The sequence below is a fragment of the Danio rerio genome, chromosome 22 (assembly GCF_052040795.2).
Source record: "Danio rerio strain M-AB ecotype USA chromosome 22, GRCz13ab, whole genome shotgun sequence".
Lineage (NCBI taxonomy): Eukaryota > Metazoa > Chordata > Actinopteri > Cypriniformes > Danionidae > Danio > Danio rerio.
In genome coordinates, this window is record NC_141042.1 from 34777371 (window position 1) to 34801039 (window position 23669).

The 23669-nt window shown below is 36.1% G+C and overlaps 1 protein-coding gene across 50 annotated transcripts in view; it reads left to right on the forward strand.

Moving 5' to 3' along the window:
• Positions 1-23669, forward strand: part of dock3 (dedicator of cytokinesis 3) — a 406352-nt gene that overhangs the window by 102363 nt on the left and 280320 nt on the right. For 49 of the 50 annotated variants that reach the window (XR_015522243.1, XM_087304578.1, XM_087304583.1 and 46 more), the window contains exon 2: positions 12896-12979. Coding sequence is in view for 49 of the 50 variants with exons in the window: in XM_087304578.1 (XP_087160704.1) it covers positions 12896-12979 (84 nt within the window). In the remaining variant the exon portion in view is untranslated. Of the gene's footprint in view, positions 1-12562; positions 12742-12895; positions 12980-23669 lie in introns of those variants that run through there. The other variant, XM_087304568.1, reaches the window with a different exon arrangement.

Consider the following 23669-nt stretch of genomic DNA (forward strand, 5'->3'; position numbering starts at 1 on the left):
ATTGTCGTTTCTTCGCTGTACTGGTTTTTACCAGGTTACAGAAAAAAAATATCATGGTCAATACTGGAACTGGAACGCAATATGGTGTTTACGACATCACAGAGAAGGTAGTGTTTAAAAACTTAAAAGCACAAACTCAATTGACAAATAGTCACAGACAAATTAAATGTTAGTGACAAGGCAGCACTGTCCCAATCGGGCCAGTAATGATCCGGTCTACTGTCTCAAGTGTCTCTCAAGCTGGCCCTGGGCCACAGGGCAGTCCTTATTGTTGAGCCTTGCATACTGGTTTATCTTTAATACATTTCGCAGTATATACTGAACTAAATATTATGTAATATTCTAATCACTGAATGCTTAGTATACACTACTGTTTTTCAATTGTATTCTTTCATACCACATTATGTTTTAAAGCAATAGACATTTTCAAATGTAAATAAACACAATGCTAATAATCTAACTTAATAGTTACTGAATGCTTAAACAGTGTACAAGCATTCAACAATAAAGCATTATCACATATCACATAATATTTTAAGCAGAACAGGCCTTCTGCTGTATCTACTGAGCTGAACAGTATGCAGTAAACAGTATGTTAATGCACTTTATAAAAGTGCTCAGTATATAGTTGACAGAATACTGTTGTTTTTAATCTTGTATACTGCTTCAATGATGTAGATGTAGATACAAACCTCATGCTGTAAGCAGTGTAGATTGCACAGCAGGAATACTCTGGCTGCTTCGCACAGCCTGTGTGTGAGGTTGAGCATGAGAGATGTTCTCTATTAAGCAGGCTGCCACCTAGTGTTTAATAAATTGAGTGCACTGTTAATGACGGACAGCAAAACGTCCCTGTAAATCAAATATAGAGAACGCAGGTTGTTTCACTGCGCCTCAGATTGAGCGCCTGAAATATCCCTGCGCAGAAGAAAAGCTGCTGCCCTTTCATAAAGCCAGATTTATTAGCATTCCCTGCTTGTTTGTTTAGCAGATTATTGAGACACGCATATAAAACCTGCCGGCATGGATCCATTTGGCTTGCTGTTTGTTTATTTGGCATGACAGGACAAAATTCAGAATGGCAGGAAGAGGTGCGTCCCCACGGGCTGCAGCGGCCGTCCTCCATCTAATGAGAATGTTTTTATAGATGCCACATGCAAATGTCTTCATTTAGCCCGTAGCATTAACATAACACACAGATTGAAACTTGATTTGTTACCACGCAAAACTCAAGTGTGTAATGGCTGTCTTCTGCCATGTTTGCTCGTAGATAGTCAACGGACACTGTTGGGTTGGTTAACTGACCTGCTTTCTGTGCTAAGAGTTAAGTTGCCCTCGGCTAGCATGTCAGTCATAACATCCCTATGAATTGCGCTAATTACTCACACACACACACACACACACACTCACACACACACACACACACACACACACACACACACACACACACACACACACACACACACACACACACACACACTCACACGTACATATGCAGCTCAAAGAGTACAGCTATTTGCTGCTGAGCAACCACACGGCTCTTTTTCGCTAGCAGGCGCCACAACAAATGCAAATTTGACAAGCTATTTGCCCTAATTAAAATGTAATTTCCTCTCAGGATGTGCCATGTTTCTCTCTCTTCTCTCGATATCACAATATTTGCTGTGCAGATTTCGTGCTATAAAACAGTTGACACCCAATACCCAACGTATTTCTGTCATGTTTTCAAGTTAGCCTAGCAGCATTATGTAAACATGTTTAATATACAACATAACTGCTGTAAGGGTTTTCTAATTCAGGATATGTGTTTTAGCCTAGCAGCAATCACATAGGGATAGTTTATATTTTACAGCCTAATTTTTTTAGCACTGGCGAGTCTAGAAGCTAAATATAAACACATATGATTTATAACCCTGCTGGTTTTAGAGGAGTTTCAGCCATTTCCAGCCTGGTTTAAGCTGGTCAAGCTGGCTTTAACTGGTCATCTCCCAGCCTGACCAGCTAAGACCAGCCTGAAAATGGCTGAAACTCCTCTCAAACCAGGCTGGTCGACCAGCTAAAACCAGCCAACCAGACTAGGCTGGTTTAAGCTGTTTTTTTCAGCTGGGAAACGAACCCAATGTTGTCTTGCCAAAGTTTGAATATTTAATATTTATTTTGTGTTAGCATTAGTTAGCCTAGCAGTTAAATACGTCACGACAGGACAGTTTACCATAGATATTTTAGTTAGCCTAGCATGCTAAATATGTTAAATGCGAGTGGTTCCTTTGAATGAACAATGTTGCTTGTACAGTATATTTAATATTTAGCTATGTTTTACAAGTTAGCTTATAATGCTAAATATGTTAAATAAAAGTGGTGCTTTCTAATTAACCATGATGGTTGTAAATTTAGCTTGGTCTCACAAGTAAGCCTTTATTTATCCAAATAGTTATTTATTTGCTCAACAATAACATATTTAGTTTTTATTTCTATTTTGCAAGTTAATGTTGGTTAGCCAAGCAGTTAAATACATCACATAAGGATGGTTAATATACATTAATTAAATTAAAGGTGCTGTATGTGAGATTCTGACTCTTCTGTATCATAAAAACAGTATAATATTTCAGAAACATGCCCAGTGAACAGTCTTGTTTATCTGGAAAACAATGCTGAAGTCAGATATTCTGCTGTGAACATGTACAATATGTGATGGAATGTCTGTCTTTGTTTTGGTCCCTTTAACCTGCCTAATGACAGTTTAGCCAATTATATTTCAGCACTCCGGGTTGCCAGATGGTGAAAAACAGTGCACTTCATTCATTCAGTCAGGAAGGCTCTGAAAGCATGCGCTCGTGACTGAAATGCACCCTCCGGTGGACAGTAGCAGACTCTGAAATGATATGCAAATTCATAGTTCCACATGAGGTTATTAATTAGCAAATAATATAAATATTATAAGCGTAAACATTAGGTGAGCAGGTTACATTGTAACCCTTTGTCCTAACAGCACCCTATGTGATGAGATGCGCAGTGTTTTTGGCTGCATGTTTCAGTGCATTTGGCTGTTTGCACCAGACGAAACACGACAGAAATGTAAATATAGCCATTCAGAAGCACAGAATAGTGCACTCACTGCACTTCAGCCAAATGGTAAGGTTTATAATCTAATGAATACATATTAAAGCTCTTTAACATTGTAAGAATAGTTTTTAACCATAGCGGTTTGAACTGTAGTTTTGCCAAATTACTAAAAAGTTATTAGCATGATGGTAAAACAAAACCTGTATATTTCTAATCAAACCATTCTTCTGCAATCGTATACCAAAAAAACGGAAATAAGTGCAGTATTAGCTTAAAATGTGGGAGAGCGTTGATATTATGTAATTGCATTGTATTGCAATATGTAGCAAATTAAATGTTGATGTTACATCAAAAGTAATTCAAAAATACTTGATAAAGAAATTATTTATTGACAATAACTTGCTATGGTTACAACTAAATTAATTACAAATAACTGTATAAAATAGCAAAATATGAAATTATAAAAAACATATGATAATAATTGTACCCAGCCTAAATGTAAAATTAAAGTTACCAGAGGTAGAAAGAGTGACAAAGGGAGGGAAAGACAAAGAGAGCAAGTAGGCCTCAAAGAGGCAGAGAAGATAGACTCCAGTGGACAGGAGCAGAGCAGGAGAGCGCAGACCAGAAAAAGAGGCAGAGCAAAGTGCCAGCTATTTTGTCTCTTCCTTGAACATGTGACCAAAGCCCAAATACTGAGACATTCAAACTGACCAATCAACATGTGACCACATTATAAACCACCCCAAATCCACAGACCAGGCCCTGACCTAATCAGTATCTGCCTGTGGAATTTGTGTGAGCCTTCTTTGGTTAAAAAGATCATATAAACAATGCATATGATAATTTAGACTCTAGAACATTATTAAATGTAGCTGAATCACTGAAATGTGTTGGTTTGCACTGAGTCTCAGTTCTGAAGTTCAGTTTCAGAAGGTTTAATTTATTCTCCAGAACTGAGCTGAACTATCTGCTGCTGCTTTCAGTAGTATGGCAATAAATGTCCTGTCAAACTCACATTAATAGCATTTAACACTGAAAAAAAGCACATGAGCTGTACCTGAGCTGATCATTGTCAGTTTTCTGTTGTTCAGCTGTGAGAAATAGAAGCCATTTTTATTATATGCATTTCAGGTGTTGGTTAGGACAAAAACTCTTTTTAATATGGAGAATATTCCTTCTATCAGGTGCCGTTGCTTTTATTTAGAACACGGTTAAAATTACTCGCTCCTGTCCACAATCTGGCAACAAGCACTTGCCTGTGTGTTGATCCAGGAATGCAATACCTAGTTCAACCACTGGGCGTCAAATTTACATACTAGACCTTTAAAAATCTTATGGTAAGGCATTTTGGAAAATATAACAACTTAGATTCCCAATCAATGTTGTACCCCAATGTATCCCAACTTCGTGGGGATGTTGGATTTTGTTTAGAAAAGAAAATCGTCAAAATAACATTGTCCTTAGACCCTGGCTAAACATTGAATTTTGGCCATCTTATGTTATGAACTAAATCTAACCCAATATTAACGGCTAATGATGTTGTATGCCTTCTGGGAAAGGAGCACTGCAGGTTTTTTTGAAAGCAGTTAACTTTACAACTCTTCTAAAGTTGAGATTTACCATTTTTGAATCCATTCAAAATTATCATCTCCATGTCAGGCAGGAGAACCTTTAGCTTAGCTTAGCATAAATCATTCAATAGGATTAGACAATTAGCATCTCGCTCTAAAAATTAGCAAAGTATATTGAGGATGTTTATATTTTAGGCTTGATTCCTCTGTTGCATAGTGTACTAAGAATTACAGAAAAACTAAGACTAAGAACATTTATTCAAAGATTAATCCCTGGATTTACAAAAAAATGAGTAAACAATTTAATGCAAAAACAAGTTTTGTTTACAGATTTGTTTCAATGTGTATTTCCACATTAGGTCATGTTTTTTTTTGTTTAGATCATTTGTAATCCAATCTACTTATTTTTTTATATACTCCTTGTTTAGTCATTGTTTCTGTTTAAGACATTGTATGTTTCTCTATTATTTGTACAAAAATCTCTGTATCCCACATACTGAGGAGAGTATTTACTTCGCATCACAATCCCATTTTGATACCACGAATAGCAAAGTCTTTCACATTCAAGACACATATTGTTTATGTCATCCTGCATTTGAGTGGGATTAACTCATGAAAAGCCCTTTTAATAGAGCCTGAATTATTTACTAAATGCAGACCTCTGGCGGCAGTCACAAGCTTTCTTGGAAACTGCAGAGGGAGCCTCGTCTAACAAGCATTAAATATTAAACTGCGGTCTTTGAAAATAAATAACAAATAATAATAACATGTCATCAGAAAATGGCTGAATGAACACGACAAATCCTGAAAGACGTTTCTCATGCTTTCTTCCTGTTTGATTGTCGATGTTTTGCTATACTGAGAATGACGCTGCTCTGATAATAAAATCATTATTGTGTTCTTTTTATTTAGTGTAAATTGACTTTAAAAATGTTTACTCAGACTCTGTTTCATTAGCCCTTATAAACATTTATTTTGCATAAAAAAGCAATTACAGCCACTGCCGTGCAATTAAACGAATACTGGATCTCCTTCATAAAGTGTGAATCTGCGAAACCGATGTACCTCCTCGGGGAGTTTTCTGAATAGGGAATGTTGTGTGCGAATGAACGCATGCAACATTAAAGCTTTGTCCATTTCAGATCAAATGACGGATGCTTGTATTCTTTGTCGGAGCAGTCGGTTGCATGGAAACACTGAGAACAGTTTGTTTCTTGACGAGATGCTGGAAAGAGCAGACGCTGATATCAATTTGGGATTTTCAGAAGCCCCATCAGACGTCCGTGTACAGCAGAAAAACCAGGCAGACAGGATCATGTTGCACAAATACAGATGGATTCAGAGAAATTAATTCAGCTTTGTTCTGGGCACTTCAGCTGGTCGGCCTGACCATTATAATCTCATACTTATATAATGAAGTAGACAACGGATGGCTTATACTCCAGTTTGGAGGGGCATTTCGATTGAAAAACCTGCTTTTGCATGGATCTGAATGTAGACTCAGTGGGGGGTTATTTTGGGAATGTGCTTTTTCCAAAAATATCTCTTCAAACAAACAAGCTCTGTTTCATACATGTGCACTATTAAGATAACTTGTTTTTGCATACAGAATGAAGGTTAATGTTATTTCTATCTATCTATCTATCTATCTATCTATCTATCTATCTATCTATCTATCTATCTATCTATCTATCTATCTATCTATCTATCTATCTGTCTATCTATCTATCTATCTATCTATCTATCTATCTATCTATCTATCTATCTATCTATCTATCTATCTATCTATCTATCTATCTATCTATCTATCTATCCATCCATCCATCCATCCATCCATCCATCCATCCATCCATAACTTGAATCTATCTATCTATCTATCTATCTATCTATCTATCTATCTATCTATCTATCTATCTATCTATCTATCTATCTATCTATCTATCTATCTATCTGTCTGTCTGTCTGTCTGTCTGTCTGTCTGTCTGTCTGTCTGTCTGTCTGTCTGTCTGTCTGTCTATCTATAAACTGCTTTAATCTATCTATCTATCTATCTATCTATCTATCTATCTATCTATCTATCTATCTATCTATCTATCTATCTATCTATCTATCTATCTATCTATCTATCTATCTATCCATCCATCCATCCATCCATCCATCCATCCATCCATCCATCCATCCATCCATCCATCCATCCATCCATCCATCCATCCATCCATCCATCCATCCATCCATCCATCCATCCATAACTTGAATCTATATATCTATCTATCTATCTATCTATCTATCTATCTATCTATCTATCTATCTATCTATCTATCTATCTATCTATCTATCTATCTATCTATCTATCTATCTATCTATCTATCTATCTATCTATCTATCCATCCATCCATCCATCCATCCATCCATCCATAACTTGAATCTATCTATCTATCTATCTATCTATCTATCTATCTATCTATCTATCTATCTATCTATCTATCTATCTATCTATCTATCTATCTATCTATCTATCTATCTATCTATCTATCTATCTATCTATCTATCTATCTATCTGTCTATCTGTCTGTCTGAAAATCAGTTTGTGAAAAGTACCCAGATGACTTACTACTTCTGGCGAGATAATAATACTACAAAAAGGCCTGTTAGCTATTGACTCATAGGGCATACTCACACTATGCTATCCGAACCGTGCCTAGGCCTGTTTCCCGGATCGTTTGAGAAGTGTGAGTGCTCTGAATTGGGCTCAGGCACGGTTCACTTGGCCGTCCCTGACCCGGTTGTAAGAGGTGTGCCAGAGGATGGTTTACTTGCGCTTTGGCGTGGTACGCTTGTAGTTTGAGTGCAAAATGCACCTGAGCCCGAAACTGAAAGCGAGACATGCACTTTTAAGGGACTGTTTTAGATGGATTTATTAATCATTCTTACTGTTCAATGAACGGAAACTGTCGTAGTTTATTAAAGATGCAAACCCTCCACTGCACCACAGCTGCACCGTCAGCAAACCTCCTAATTCCTGCAGCACAAAGACTTTATGGTTGTTTATGAGTGTCAAAAGTGGCAGATCTGTTTGCCGAAATATTTGACTGCGTCACTGCATCCCAAACCACACTGTAAAAAAAAAAAAAAAAGCATTGTAAAAAATAAAAGATCAAATGACTGGCAGCTACGGCTGCCAAACAAAAACCATAAAATTACGGTAAAATTTCTTTGTTGAAATAAAGTGCAAAAAAATAATAAATCTACAGATATTTTCTTTAAAATGTTTACAGAAAAACACTGTTATTTTAAAGACTTTTCCTAGATTATTATGATCAAATCCGTTCAATAGTTACACACTAAGTTTTACAAAGAAACACTGCTATTTTAAAGTTGACTTTTGTTTATTTGTTGACTTTTCCTAGATTATTATGATCAAATCCGTTCAATAGTTACACACTAAGTTTTACAAAGAAACACTGCTATTTTAAAGTTGACTTTTGTTTATTTGTTGACTTTTCCTTGATTATTATGATCGAACACCATCAATAAAGTGACTTTACTAAAAGTTCAAGAGAAAACAATGTTATTTTAAAGAATTTCCCTAAATCATTATGATTTAACACCTTTAATAAAATGCCAAGACATGCTCATGGTCGTAATTTAACAGTTTTATTTTGGATCAAAAAAGTCTGGAAAAAACAACAACTTTACAATTACAGTTGTTACATTTTATTGAATAGTATTTATGTAAAACATGTAGAGGTTTAAGTTGTATGGAATGATTCAGTTACAAATCTTAAATGAAATGGAACTGTAATGTGAAGGGGCCGCTGACAAAGGACTGCAGATCCAAATGCAGGTTTATTACGCATAGATGGTCAGGCAAGCAACAGTCAACACAGGGGCAAACAGATGTATGCAGGGAATCCAGAGTCATAGTCAAATAGCAGGCAAATGGTCAGTCCCCGCAGCAAACAATGTAAACAATTAACAAACAAAGCAAGGCAAAAAAAGAGAAATGCGTCATAATGTTTACAGTAACAGAATAACAAGACTTAGCAATTGGTGCGTGCGTCTGTGCTGCTTTTAAAGTTCATGTAATCAGTTCATAACGATCCTCTGACTGTGTGTTTGTGTGTGTTTGTGTGTGTGTGTGTGTGTGTGTGTGTGTGTGTGTGTGTGTGTGTGTGTGTGTGTGTGTGTGTGTGTGTGTGTGTGTGTGTGTGCCTGCAATCAGTGGAATCCGGAACAGGTGCATGTGAGCAGATTTTAGCTTTTTTATTTATTAAACGGATTTGATCGTAATAATCTGGATAAAATCTGTAAAAAACCAGTGTTTTTCTGTAAACATTTTAATGAAAATATCTGTAGATTGATTAATTTAGCACTTTATTTCAACAAAGAAATTTTACCGTAATTTTTTTTTATTTTGCAGCTGTAGCTGCCAGTCATTTGACCTTTTTTTAAATTATTTTTTTTTACAGAGCAAGTAATTACAATTTATTACTTTAATTTTACGTAATTTTAAATGTACTTTAAAAAAAAAAACGGAAAAAACACTGTGTAAATAATACACCAATTTTATTGTATGAAAAAGGAAAATTGCTGTAATTTGTCATTGATTATTTAGTAAAATAATAGTCAAGCTGTTAATTTACAGATATTGTTTGTAATTTTTGCGGACTATTGAATATGATTTAAAATAACAGAAAAAACACTGTATAAATAATACTGTAATTTCCCTGTATAAAAAACAAAAATGTCAGTAATTTGTCTTTAATGATAAAGTACATAAAATGAAAGTCAAACTGTTAATTTAGAGAAGTTGTTTGTCATTTTACTAAATTTTAAATATAATTTGAAATCACAAAAAATTACTGTAAAAAAATAACCCTATTTTTATTACAGTGCACTAAAACGATATAACTAAAGAAATGTCCACTGTGCTGCGCGAAAGCGCTTCGCACATCGATGACGTAAGCGTGTCCAGGCCCAAATATAATGTGAGTGCTGGCCGTTGGGGGAGGTGGGAGGGTGGACAAGCGTGCTTTGGCCTTGTTCAAGGCAACTGTACGTAGTGTGAGTACGCCCATAGTCAGCATGGCGTGAGGGATGCCATCAGAAAAGTCATTCCAGGGTAAGAACAAACAGTAAACAGAAAACAAATGAAAGCTTTTTTCCCTTTTGAATAAAGAAAGACCGAACAGCACATTTGAAACTGGAATAAAATGGAGGATGCATACCAGAATGGAGCCAAATTAAATGTGATTCTGCTAAATCGAAAGCTTGTTAGCAATCGGTTAATAGTCTGCACAGCCTGAACGATGTAAACAGAAGAAGAAAGCCATTTCAGACTAATAGAAAATTGTTAATAGATTACAAATAAAAGCGTTTTTCATTTATCTTTGCAACTTATTTCCAGTAATCAATAATGCACGGCATTATTTTATCAGCAAGTAAATGTTGATGCTGTGCTTTTATGCTGACTTCTTCCCATGTGGTTCCCATGTTGCAACAGTTACAGAAAAATATCCAGTGGAAAGCTGTAAACAGCACAGGTCTCTCACACAGGCTTTTTCATCAGCAAGGATTCGATAATTCCCTGGGATACTCTGTCCAGGTTACCATGGCAATCCAGAATATCTGCTTTTAAAACTGCACATGTCCGGGGTTTTTTCTTTGCTATTCTGGAATGCATTCATTGAAAATAAATCCTATTATTTCCACTGTGCTGCTCTGCCCATCTGCACTGTGGAGGCACCATGCTACCATGAATACAGCTACTGAATCATTATTAAGAGTAACGTTAAACATGCATCATGCATTGTTATTAAATCAAATCCTCAAATACAGCATTTAAAATGCATAAGTATATTAAAGACATTGCCATACTGTATAGTGGAGGCTGGTTATTGAAGTTATAGAAAGATACTTTATTTTAGCAGAAACGTGAAGTAATCCAACATTCATTTTCCTTAAGTGTGCTTAGTCCCTTTATTCATCAGGGGTTGCCACAGCGGAATGAACCACCAACTACTCCAGCATATGTTTTATGCAGCGCATGCCCTTCCAGCTGCAACCCAGTACTGAGAAACACCCATACACATTTATTCACACAGCATTCACACGTTCAAAGTCACTTAAATCCCCTTTCTTCCCCATTCTGATGCTCGCTTTGAACTGCAGCAGATTGTCTTGACCATGGCTGCGTCCGAAACCACATACTTCCATACTATAAAGTGCACTAAAATCCGTATGCGAGCCGGTGGTATGTACGAATTCATAGAATTCGAAAATCAGCTTGCGAAAAGTACCCAGATGACTTACTACTTCTGTCAAGATTCTGAAGTGCGCATCCCATGCATGCTGCGCTATCCCATGAAACCTCGTGAAAGAATTCATGAATGGGAGTAAAGCGACGCAACTGACGCAGTTAGGTCATGTGACCATGACAAAATGGTGGATGTAGTATGTCCGAATTACATTCACACTGCTCATATTCATACTGTATAGAACGTACTTTTCTAATGGCCGAGTAATACGTTTAAATTCAAATACAGTACCTACTTAGTAGGCGTTTTCGTCCCAAGTCTACATGCCTAAATGCATTAAAAGGTCACGAAACACCATAACTAATTTTTTGAGTTGTTAACAGTCGTATATGTGTTCCACACTGCTAAAAACACTATTAGGACACCTATATTTTACTAAAAAGTGAAAATTGGTTGTTTTGCGTAATTTCGAGCAAATTCGTACTTTTTTTTTTTTAAGCGAATTTTTGAAGCTGCGTCACGGTCATGACATAATAGCGTGTATTCCAGCATGTAGAGTGGACATCTGTGCCTGAGAGTGCCTTATTACGTCTCCGAGTGTGCTGCATTAATGCATGAGTAAGGCTTGGTTCAAACCAATCAGCGCGCTCTATTGCGCAACTTCATTAATATTCATAACTGTCACAGTGCTTAGACGACAGAGACGCCACATTGTGTTGGCAAAACAAGCGTGAAGTGTTGCTTTTATAGTTTGCTGCAGTTAAGTTTTGTTTTCATTTTCTCTCTGTGAGAGCTCAGAGTCACGTGTGGATTAACAGTGTACGCGACGCTCGACAACAATAACTCACGTGTTTAAGGAGGATTATTGTTTACCTGAGAGCTGTTCTCATCTGCAAACGCTGAGATCCGGATTCGCTTGTAGTCTTCTCTTAATAAAGACGCGGTTCTAGTTGCTGGTGATTGTCCTGTCTACAGATTTGGTAAGTGAGTGACCAGTGCTCTTTGTTTATTCAGTTTGTTCGTATCGAACTAAGTTAACTATTGCACCGAGTGTAAACATGTTAGCACCACAACCAAACTCTAACCTCGTGTAGGATTTTCACCGCATTTTGTGACCGGAATAACACACGCGGCTTTCTGACGCTACCTGCCGTGTGCATGTAAGTTTCCGGGAAATGCTGAGTTTTTTTTCTCTCATTCGCCATGCGGTATCAAACATTGCATGAAAAATACACGCTTAGAGCAGCTCCTCGAATCAAATATCTCGTTTGTCGCGAGGGACATGAATGAATTCCCAGAATGAAAGAGCCAAACTGCAGTTAAAGTCCACCATTAAATAATTTGGCAAATAATTCGACTACAGATGTCCATGTAAACACAGTCCCTTTATCCCCTGTGTGTGTGTGTGTGTGTGTTTTGACCCTGAAACTCAGCACGTGCCCAAATAGACACTCCAACGCCATCCCTCTTTTGTTCCTCCTACACTCCCCCCTAAACAGAGCTGGACACGCCCACCTTTCTGACTTTTTCCAAAGTAGAGGTGTGAAAACACCCTGCTGAAACGAGGGGGTTTCATGGCCCTTTAAGCTGCTGCCATGTGATTGGCTGATAAGAAATTTGCGTTAATGAGCAGTTGGACAGGTGTACCTAATAAATTGGCCGGTGAGTGTATATGTGGAGTCTGAAGTTGAAACTGACGTGTAATTGAGCATTATTAATAAGCTTTTTTCCACTTCTAACACAAATTTTACTGCAGTGATTAAATGTTTGCTTGGTAACTTTCACTGATTCAACAAATAGCATAATTGTGGGCGGGAGCATCTGACCAATGGCTGACAAGGAGTGGGGTTGGTAATTCTGTTAGTTAGTGTAGCTGCAGTGAAATTACGCACATAGCTGTTTATAACAAATGTTTTTGTGGTTTTATTTCGAACGCATTGTCTCCCAACACTTTTATTATGCATCTAACTCATTTTCCACCTCTCTTTCTTCTTTCCGCAGTGGTCTGTAGCTTCCGTGGATCTGTGTCACATGGTCTGACACTAGAGCTCGGAGAAACAGTTCAGATCCTGGAAAAGTGCGAGGGTAAGTCATTCTCCTGAATTAGATCAATCTTTAGTGGATGTTTCTGGAAATATGAGTTATTTAATTGACTTTTGCATACGTGTGTTGACACAGCATGTGTTGAAGGAAAATCTTGTGAAAATTATAGGCTGTATTCTGTGATTATAGTCGAAAAATTAGTTTTTTACTAGGGATGCACCGATAATGTTTTTTGGGAACCAATCCGATCTGGATACCGAAATTCTGAGTATCTACCGATACAGATCCGATCCTGATACTGTGCTATGTGTTGTTGTTTTTTTTTTTTACAAAATAGTTTCTATAGTTCTGGTGATAAACTCAGATAATGTATCTTCTTTAGTCAAAACAACAGACCTATAGGCCTACTGTAATAGTATTGGGCGATATACAAAATTTTCAGAGCGCCATATTGCCCCCCCTTTGAGATCGCCGATACACGATACTATTGCATGGGGGCGTGGCAGTGTTTTATTTAATACTAACAATAATAATAATATTAATAATAATAATAATAAATATAATATATATATAATTATTATTACTATATTTTTTATTGTTTTATTTTATTATTTTATATAGTAATTATTAATACTATATTTAACCATTTCTAAACATATTTATTAACCTTTCAGCTGATTTTTAAACTTATTTAATAACCTATTGCATTTGCATAACGTTTGATTTTGAATAATAATTCAAACAAATGCAAATCACTGCGCACTTACAGCTAAATGGGCTTTGAGACCGAAATTATATTAAACAAGACTCGATGCAACAGTGTGGCATGGGACAGGATTTTATGGTGACTTCAGGTTCATACCGTTATCCTTGGCCCGCGGGACTGCCGCAAAATGGATATAATATACATGGATGAATGCAAATGTAATGACATTTAGCTGAGCACGGAAGAAACAAGGATGTATTAAGGTCCTTTCAGACGGGAGGCGAATGGAGAAGTCACCGCCCGCACGTGACTGTTTCTATGCGGTGAAGTTTTCCATGTTTTGTTCAGTTGAGCGCGGCGCAGCTTCAGGTCTAATCAATCACAAAAGTAATCATCAACAGTGTCACATTTGTATTTGCTAAGATCTAACACAATGTTGCGCTTGGCATGTGTTTATTGTATTAATATTAAATAGCCTATTTGACCCGAAACTTTTTACTGAGCTCAGTAAAATTTTCTTCAAGTTACTAATAATGTTTAATAATTTTTTTTTTGCCAAAACGAATGGTTAAATACAGATTGCTTTTAATTGCATATAGACTAGTTTAAATAAATAAATAAAATATATTTTAGGCTATAAATATAAATATGTACCTAACATATTTTTAAAAATTAAATAAATGGGTTATTTTCTGAAAAAAATGTGCATATCCGGGTTCATCATTCTATCGAATTAAACACAAATAAGACACACATTTTCTGTGTATTTGAAAGAGCAGTCAATGCATGCACTGAAAAAATAGTCTATAAGCCCCCTTAAAACTTAAATAGGCTAATAATAACGGATGTAAAAGACAAAAACCTTTTTTGTGGAAGCAAGAGAGAAACTTGTGGCAGTGCTGTTAAAGAAGTCTCAAAAGATCAACGACCGCAACATGTTTTATTCCAGAACATTTGAGCTGGTTTTAGAATTCTTTCATTTTCTTTTTCAGTTGTTTCATTTTTACAAATGGTTTTATTGAACTTGTTTATTAATAAAATTCAGTTTTGTTATTTAGCCTATTATTTTTTGCAACAAAGTTGCAGACTAATTTGCTCTAAGATGTGGCTGTGCCCTCACATGCAGCCTGTGCTTCAACACCTGCTGCTGCTGAGATGGAGAGAGAGCGCAAGAGAGCAATCGAAATTAATTTTTGTCCAAAGGTGTCGGTCAGGTGATGTTGATGTAAACAGCTGAAGCTATCATATTATTTATAGTTAATTTATTATTAATGATTCATTCATTCATTCATTTTCTTGTCAGCTTAGTCCCTTTAGTAATCCGGGGTCGCCACAGCGGAATGAACCGCCAACTTATCCAGTAAGTTTTTAGGCAGCGGATGCGCTTCCAGCGCAACCCATCTCTGGGAAACACACACACACACAATCGTACACTACAGAGCCTACCCAATTCACCTGTACCACATGTCTTTGGACTGTGGGGGAAACCGGAGCACCTGGAGGAAACCCACGCGAACGCAGGAAGAACATGCAAATTCCACACAGAAATGCCAACTAAGACGAGGATCGAACCAGCGACCTTCTTGCGGTGAGGCGAACATGCTACCCACTGCGCCACTGTGTCGCCTATTATTAATGATGATGATTAAAATTAATAAAACAAATCATTTTATTCAATAATGCAAATAAAACATGTAATATGTCTACATTAGTGCAAAACGAGCTAAATATTGTCTTGATAATCATCACAGGTTTCAGCTCTCGGCGATATTTTTTCCTATCGCCGATACACGATACTATCGTATATCGGCGCAATCCTATATTGTATATGACAGACGACACAATCTAACTAAATCTAGCTAAATATCGTCTTTAAAATCAGCACAGGTTTCAGCTCTCGGCGATATTTTTGCCTATCGCCGATACACGATACTATCGTCTATCGGCACAACCCTATATTGTATATGACAGACGACACAATCTAACTAAATCTAGCTAAATATCGTCTTTAAAATCATCATAGGTTTCAGCTCTCAGCGATATTTTTGCCTATTGCCGATACACGATACTATCGTATATTGGCACAATCCTATATTGTATATGACAGACGACACAATCTAACTAAATCTAGCTAAATATCGTCTTTAAAATCATCATAGGTTTCAGCTCTCAGCGATATTTTTGCCTATCGCCGATACACGATACTATCGTATATCGGCACAATCCTATATTGTATATGACAGACGACACTAACTAAATCAAGCTAAATATCGTTTTTAAAATCGGCACAGGTTTCAGCTCTCGGCGATATTTTTACCTATCGCCGATACACGATACTATCGTCTATCGGCACAACCCTTTATTGTATTTGACAGACGACACAATCTAACTAAATCTAGCTAAATATCGTCTTTAAAATCTAGCTAAATATCGTCTTTAAAATCGTCACAGGTTTCAGCTCTCAGCGATATTTTTGCTTATCGCCGATACACGATACTATCGGCACAACCCTATATTGTATATGACAGACGACACAATCTAATTAAAAACATGGTGCCTGCTGTAAACTAGGCTACATTATTTGAGCTTTCATTATGACATTGATATAATATGTTGTGGTCTAGCTGATGTTTCTTTTTTATTATTAAGATTTTTCTTTGAACTCTGTACTAGTCTAGCACTATTGACCCTCATCACTGGTTAAATAACCAGCCTTTCAGCAAAGCCTGATATTTTCCTGCAGGTTTGGCGCAGACTGATCCGACAGACAGCGCAACATGATTTAGAAACAGCAATGAACTCCTGCTTCAGGTCAAAATGAAGACATTTAATGCAAAACAAAATGCATTTCTCCACTGATTACTTATACTAACAGGAACAAATAGCCTTGAAGAAAATTTTTCGTGTTGGCATAAACGCAACACGCAGTAATGAGAAGTAAGCGCTGAAGTAAACAAGAGTTTAACTACGTGAATTTTCATCTGTGCTTCACATTAAACTGTAGAATGGTTTCAGAACATATGTGATATAGTAGCCTACAGGACAACTTTCTAGTGCCTTATAATAGGCTTCCTACATGGCTTTTGTTGGCTTATAAATTACACCGAATATAGCGCTCACGCAAGATCAGGTTTGGATTGGTACCAGCTGGCCGATACCCATTCCAGCAAAAAATATATAGGACCCTATCATACACCTGGCGCAATGTGGTGCATGGCGCGGCGCAATACTTGTTTGCTAGTTTCAGCTTGGCGCAAGAGTCGTTTTGAGGCGTTGCACCACGCTCTTTAAATAGCGAATGCATTTGCGCTCATTTGTGCGCCCATAGGCGTTCTGGTCTAAAAAGGAAGGCGTTCTGAGGCGCACTGCTGGCGCGTTACTATTTTGAGAAACTATAATAGATTTTTTATTAGACTAAAACTAACCCGGTCTAAACTCCAGCGCAGAGTTGCGCCTCGCTTACACACTGCCTAATAGCCTACACACAAGATGTAGAGCAAATATCTTTACATATGAAAAAAATGAAAAATTAAGGATAGGCCTATATATAGGATATAATAAGAATATATATAGAATATACATATAAAAGATTTAAAATATTACAAAACATATTATTTTCTAGCCTACATAAATATGAAAAATCACTGCTTTTATGTCTTCTTCATCTCGGGAGGCTTTTTCAGTTCATTCATAACAATTTGCTTTTGTATAATGTTATTATTATTAGCAGTATTATTTATTATATCTATATTTATATTTGTTTTATTAAAAACAAGCTTAGATTTGCCCACCTGCAGAATTTACACCATATGGGGCACAGCATGTGTTTTAGGCTATAACTCAGGTTTTTGAGCACACTTCCTTATTATTTTTCATTTATTCGTTTTGAAACAAAAATTTGCGATTAACAAACGAAATTCATTATTTATAGGCTAATTGATGTCTGTGCGTAAAGGTTTCCCTATCCAAGAGCGAAAGTGAAAGTAGATCCATTATCTCTCATTCTTGCACGGTAGATGCTCTGTTTAACAGTTAAAAAAACTGTTAACTGTTTGCTTGTGAAATGCTCCGTTTTTCCACTTCCACTTACTTTACATCCTGTAAATAGCAAATGCGCTTATGGCGCGATGCAGCTGGCTTTTAAAGGGAATGGGAGATGAGACTAGGTAAGTCTGACACCTACAACTCATTAAGAAAATAAACTCAACCCTTCGAGACCATGCGCCACGTCCTTAAATTAGCAAAAATGCATTCTGACACGCCCTGAAAGCGTTTGCGCCCTGCGTTTTGCGATTTGCGATTTGCGCATGGATCGTCAAAATAGAGCCCATGGTATCGAACCGATATCCGATCCAAGTATCGGGATTGGTGCATCCCTAATTTTTACATCTCAATGTCATTTTAATGTCATTGTAATGTCATTTTTTTCAGTGATACCTTATGTTTTTACTTTATTTAATGAAAAATATAAGTTATTGAAGGGGCAGTTCAACCAAAAATTTACATTTTCACTTTATCTACATTCACTTAATTCAAGATATAGCTGACTTTGTTGTTATAGTAAACATTTTAAAGAAGAGTTTTAGCTGAAAACATTGCTCATTAGTGGTTTAAAAGTCGAAAAAATCACATACAAAAAAAAAAACAACAACAACAACAACACAAGACTAAAACCTGTGGCTCTTTACGATACAATAAGGTCTTAAGCAGAAAATGAATATTATTCACTGCATTTACTTAAAAACCTAGACAAAAGTCATGATTAGTCTGCTGTAAGACAAAAGAAACAAAATAAAGCACCTGATATAGAACAAACATTGACCTATGAAGGTGGACAGAATCATTTCTGATGTTTAAACACGTCAGTTTCATTGAAAGGTTTTTATTTTGAAGAGTCTCAAACCCTTTTCTGTATCCCCCGTCTTAGAAAGTGCCAAAAGACGCATCAACCACCCACGCTTAGTTCAGTATGTCCTAAATATTACTAGACAAATTCTCCTGTCTCTGCGTTTTTCGCTCAATATGTGTCTTGTGCTGCCGGCGGTCTTTAAGCAGAATAATTTTGAATACCTAAATGCAACCGAGAGACATTCAACAGAGCACTCTCGAGATCCTCTCGGGTCACTGTAGCTGTACTTCAGCTTACAGAGCAGTAATACTGGCTTAAATAGCATGTTAGCATTAGCAATATCTGCTTTCTTCTAGATGTTTACAAAGACAAAGGAACTTGAAACTGAAAAATCACTGACAATTATGTCCTTTGGCGTGACACTATGCCAATTTTAGCTTTATTTTACTTCATGTTTGTCATCTTCCAATATATTTAAGAACTTTCAGTTGGTTAAATCATCACTGTGTGATGTTTTATACGTTTGTTTGGTTGCCTTAAAGCATGAAGCATCACTATTAGCTTGTTTTAGCCTAGCCCTACCTCAGTACCTCAGCTAATGGGAACATTATGTACTCGTATCAGTACAAGGTGCTCTGATGATGAAAGCTGCACATTGGCAACCTAGCCTGAATTTGCTGGCTCTTACAGATAACAGAACTGATCATGCGATGTTAGCGCTCTTACGGTATCGATCGAGAGTTTTTTTCACAGAGTTATCTTTCTTTAAAGTAGATGCATATCTAACAAGACATGACTTAAGCATTCACTTGCTGAATCTCATAGAGGAAATGTTGTTTGCTTAATAATAGCTCAGGAGACTATGAGGCGTACAGTAGAAACAAATGAAAACATGTTGGTTACACTTTAGTTTCGGTCACAATTCTACTGGCTTATTACCTGCCTATTATTAAGATATTACTGTTCATTAGTGGTTATTAAGCATGATCTTATTCTGCATCATAATCTAACCCAACTGCTACCCTTACTAACTTTTAATAAACAGGTCATTAGTACTTTGTTAAGCTAGTAGTGTTAATTAACGGTTTGTTAATACTGTGAATTGTGACCGAAACTAAAGTGCCATTGTTTTACATATGTAAAAAAGACTCTGAGGCTATGGGCGTCAATCTGATTTAACAGTAGGGGGCACAATAAATATTAAATTTCTTTCAAGCATTTTTTTTTGTAGGGGACACAAATAATACAGCTGTGTTGTACTATAAAGATATGTCCCCGCAGTTAATATTGGTTTCATCATTATCATTCAGGGCTCGAAATTAACTTTTTTACTTGGTAGCACCGGTGCTCTCAACTTCAAATATTTAGGAGCACCCAAAAAATTTTTAGGAGCACCAGAAAAAATTTAGGAGCACCCACCAAAAATGATTGAGCACCGCTGCAAATTGTTTTTAAGGGATTTATTGTATTTTAAAACAACATTAATAGGACTGACAAAAACCAGAAACAACTATCTAACTAATGCTGCGAAGACATTGATATTTGTGTGCAATAATTCCAAAATGAATGTCTAATAATTAGGCTATAGAATATTAATGATGATGAAAATGACAATAATAGTAACAATGAATTACATTTCTCATTATGATACTGCCTTGAACGTGCATGAATGTAGGTTATCTGCAATTAAAAGTCTGATACTTTATGAAAAATAATTGTATAGTTTGCATCAAACAAAAATGAAGCATTGCAGTAAGAAATATTTATTTTGTACTGCTGTTTTTATATGCACGTCAATTTAATAAATAATATTTCTGCTACAAAACAAACAAAATATTATAATAAATCATTCAATTCAATGATGAAAGCTGCAAAGCAGTCATCAGTAAATAAATAAAAAAATAATATACACCTCAAAAAAGAATAGACAAAAGAAAGGAAGTAAAGTCTCACTTCTATCACTCTTTAAAAGTTTTGGTTTCAGTTTGTGTCAATTTAAAGGTTCAGTCTGAGATGATCTTCATTTTTCTGTGTTAGTGGAAAAGCTGGCGAGTCAGCCGACCCAATTTATGAGCAGGCAGAGCAGGATTCTTGCGATGACCACCGGCACAATACCGCACTTTATTATGAGCTGCAGTTTCAGTGTAAACTTAGTAAAGGCGAGCTTCTTTGACGATAATATATAGTATTAGATTTGACTTTTAGCGGACATTTGCGCTGAACACGCAGTGAATGCAACGCATGGAGATTCGGGCGCCTTCTCCAAGAAGCGCGTACTCGATTGATCTCAGCTGGCGGATCATTATTCACCACGTGACGTGTCATGATCGCTCTTATTTTGCGCCTGGTGGGGTTTGCAAACCTGTGTGCTTTAAGTTTTTACTCTTCAGCCGTTTGCATTTCCCGTGGTCATAAAAGCTCCTTCCCTGTCATCTGACAGCGAAAAGCCTTGAGTGATAGACAGCTAATATGAACCAATATAGCGGCAGGGAAGAGCGATTCAGCACGTTTTTACAAAAAATCAAAACAGGTTGCACTACAACCATTATCTGCAGTCGCACTAATGCGACCAAATATATTATAAGGTCGCATAGATTAATTTTCGGCCGCATATGCGACCAAAATGGTCGCAATTTCGAGCCCTGTCATTATAGCATGGAGACTACATCAATATGGTTATTTTCAAAGTTTTACTCAGGTTTAATGTTGTGTTGTTTACAGTCAACAGACTGATTCCTGAAGCAAAAAAAAAAAGACGTTTTCCATGCTCATAATAACCAACTTGTTTACATTACACTTGTTCAATTGACCGATCATATTGTAAATAAGTGAGCTTGTGAAGTTCATCTGCTTAATAGCCACAACTCAGAAAACATAAAAAAAAAAGTTTCACCCTCCAAAAGAATTGTCGAGACATATCCAGCTGCAGAACCGCGGAACCACACACGTTTCAGGCACACACAATCTAGCACACACGATTTAGGCAAACCATATATGATAACTAACTAACTCCTTAGCATTATCGCCACCTATTGAATTTCACAAATATGATTTCCCATTTCAGTCATCATTGTTATTATATCGATCATTTTAACATCTCTGCAGTTTCTAAACTCAAATTACGTAAATAAAACAAATTGGTTAAAGACACTTATGACTTTATTCATGTGTCCAAATACACAAAGAAAACATAATAGACTGTCTAATTGTAGGATTAAGTGTAATAAACTAATTCAGGATCTTAATCTTATCATACTTGGTTTAAATCACTTTTTTGTAAAATATAAAAAGCAAACAATAATGTGTCACATTAAAATAAATTAACCTACTGTAATGGAAATTAATTTTTAGATGAGCTTTATATGTTAGAAACTTGTCTAAGACTTATTATTACATGTGTGTGTATCTGTGTTCTCCATATGTTCATCATAAAACCTATGTGTACATTTTTATAGATAACTATATTTCTTTAGGTGAAAGCTTTTTCATTATCCTAAGAAGGATGTGTGGTTGTTATGAGCATATCGCACGAACAGCAGAAGACGTCTGACGTAATTGTAGATGAGGCCTTATTGGGAGTTGACCACGTAAGCAGTACAAACTAGATAAAAAGGTGAACACACTTTGCTTTAGTGTCTCACTCTGCAGAAACTGTTGTTGCTGTATGACTGTGATCTTCTTTATAAAGAATAAAACTTGTAAAAGACATCCCGGGTAAGACTTTGTTTCTTGACCACTGAGAGAGCCTCCTTAGAGAAAATAGCCACTACACCTACTATAGTTAATCATTTAAACAACATATAATATAGTTAAAAACTGATTATCTTAACTGATTATCTGATTATAAGCTACTATCTTTTACTAAACTGTCACAGCATATATATATAATTACTTATTATTTTTTTATTAATTGTTAATAGTTAATTTGTTTCTATTGCTAAATTTGGGTTTAAAAACAATATATTGCTTACTATAAATTACTACAGTATTTAATGTGGGAAATCAGTAGTTAAAAAGTTATTAGAAAATTAAGCAAAAACACTATTAAATCGCTTGAGTAAAATATTAATATAGTGTTATACATTTGTTACATGTAAAAAGATTTTTATGACATATAAAATGTATTATTGCCAAATTAACTTGCTTTTCTTTCCTTCATTATAAATGAATCCATTATATAAATTGAACCTGTCCAATTTAGATCGTTCAGCAAGGCCAGCAAACGAGTATCTGCCACATTATTGTCAGATAATTATGACTGATCATCAGGGCCACACGGAATCTGCGGACGTTTTTTGCTATTTCTGCGGAGAATTTTGGTAAAAATCTGTGGATTTCTGCGGAATTATTTTGGGAGTATCCAGCGGAGTATCATAACTAAAACCTTAATATATTAAATAAAAAGTAATAAATTACTGAATAAAAACTGAATAAATTAATATTTACACATTTACTCAAGTAATTAAATAGAATTAATAATGGGCTAAAAATGTCCAGAAATCTGCGGAAAATCTGTGGGAAATCTGCGGAATTCTGCGCGCGCAGATTCCGTGTGGGCCTACTGATCATCTATGATGACTGATAGAAAACTGTTAAGTCTATTATATTGAATGGCGATCAGAAACAATGCTCCCCTTTCGCCCGTCTCGATCGCAATATTTGTTAAATAAAGTAAAGTAAACACTATTGTTTATTGTGTATAATATTTATTAACCATATATATCAAAATATATCAAAGATGATGTTCAAAAAGACGTTAATAACATTAACATCCGTCGTAACCATATATGGTTTGCCTAGATTGTGTGTGCCAGATTGTGTGTGCCTAAAACGTATGCGGTTCTGCCGGCCTGCAGCTGGATATTATTAGAATTGTCATTATCCCTTCAATAAAGCACAACACTCTTACCCGACACTATACATCTGATTGACCCTGCTCTGCCTGTTTCTCAATCATTTTTTCCTCCTTTTCTTGTGATTGATAATGTGACATTAGTATTTAAGCACAATATTGACCAAGAAAATAGCACATTTTCATCTTAGTACACACTGTAACTAAAGAAGAGTAAGCTTTAAATAGTATAAGTATTTGTTTCTTATTTTTTTGAGTGAGATGCTAATGGTCTAATCCGATTTAATGATCTATGCTAAGCTAGGCTAAAAATGTTGCAACATAA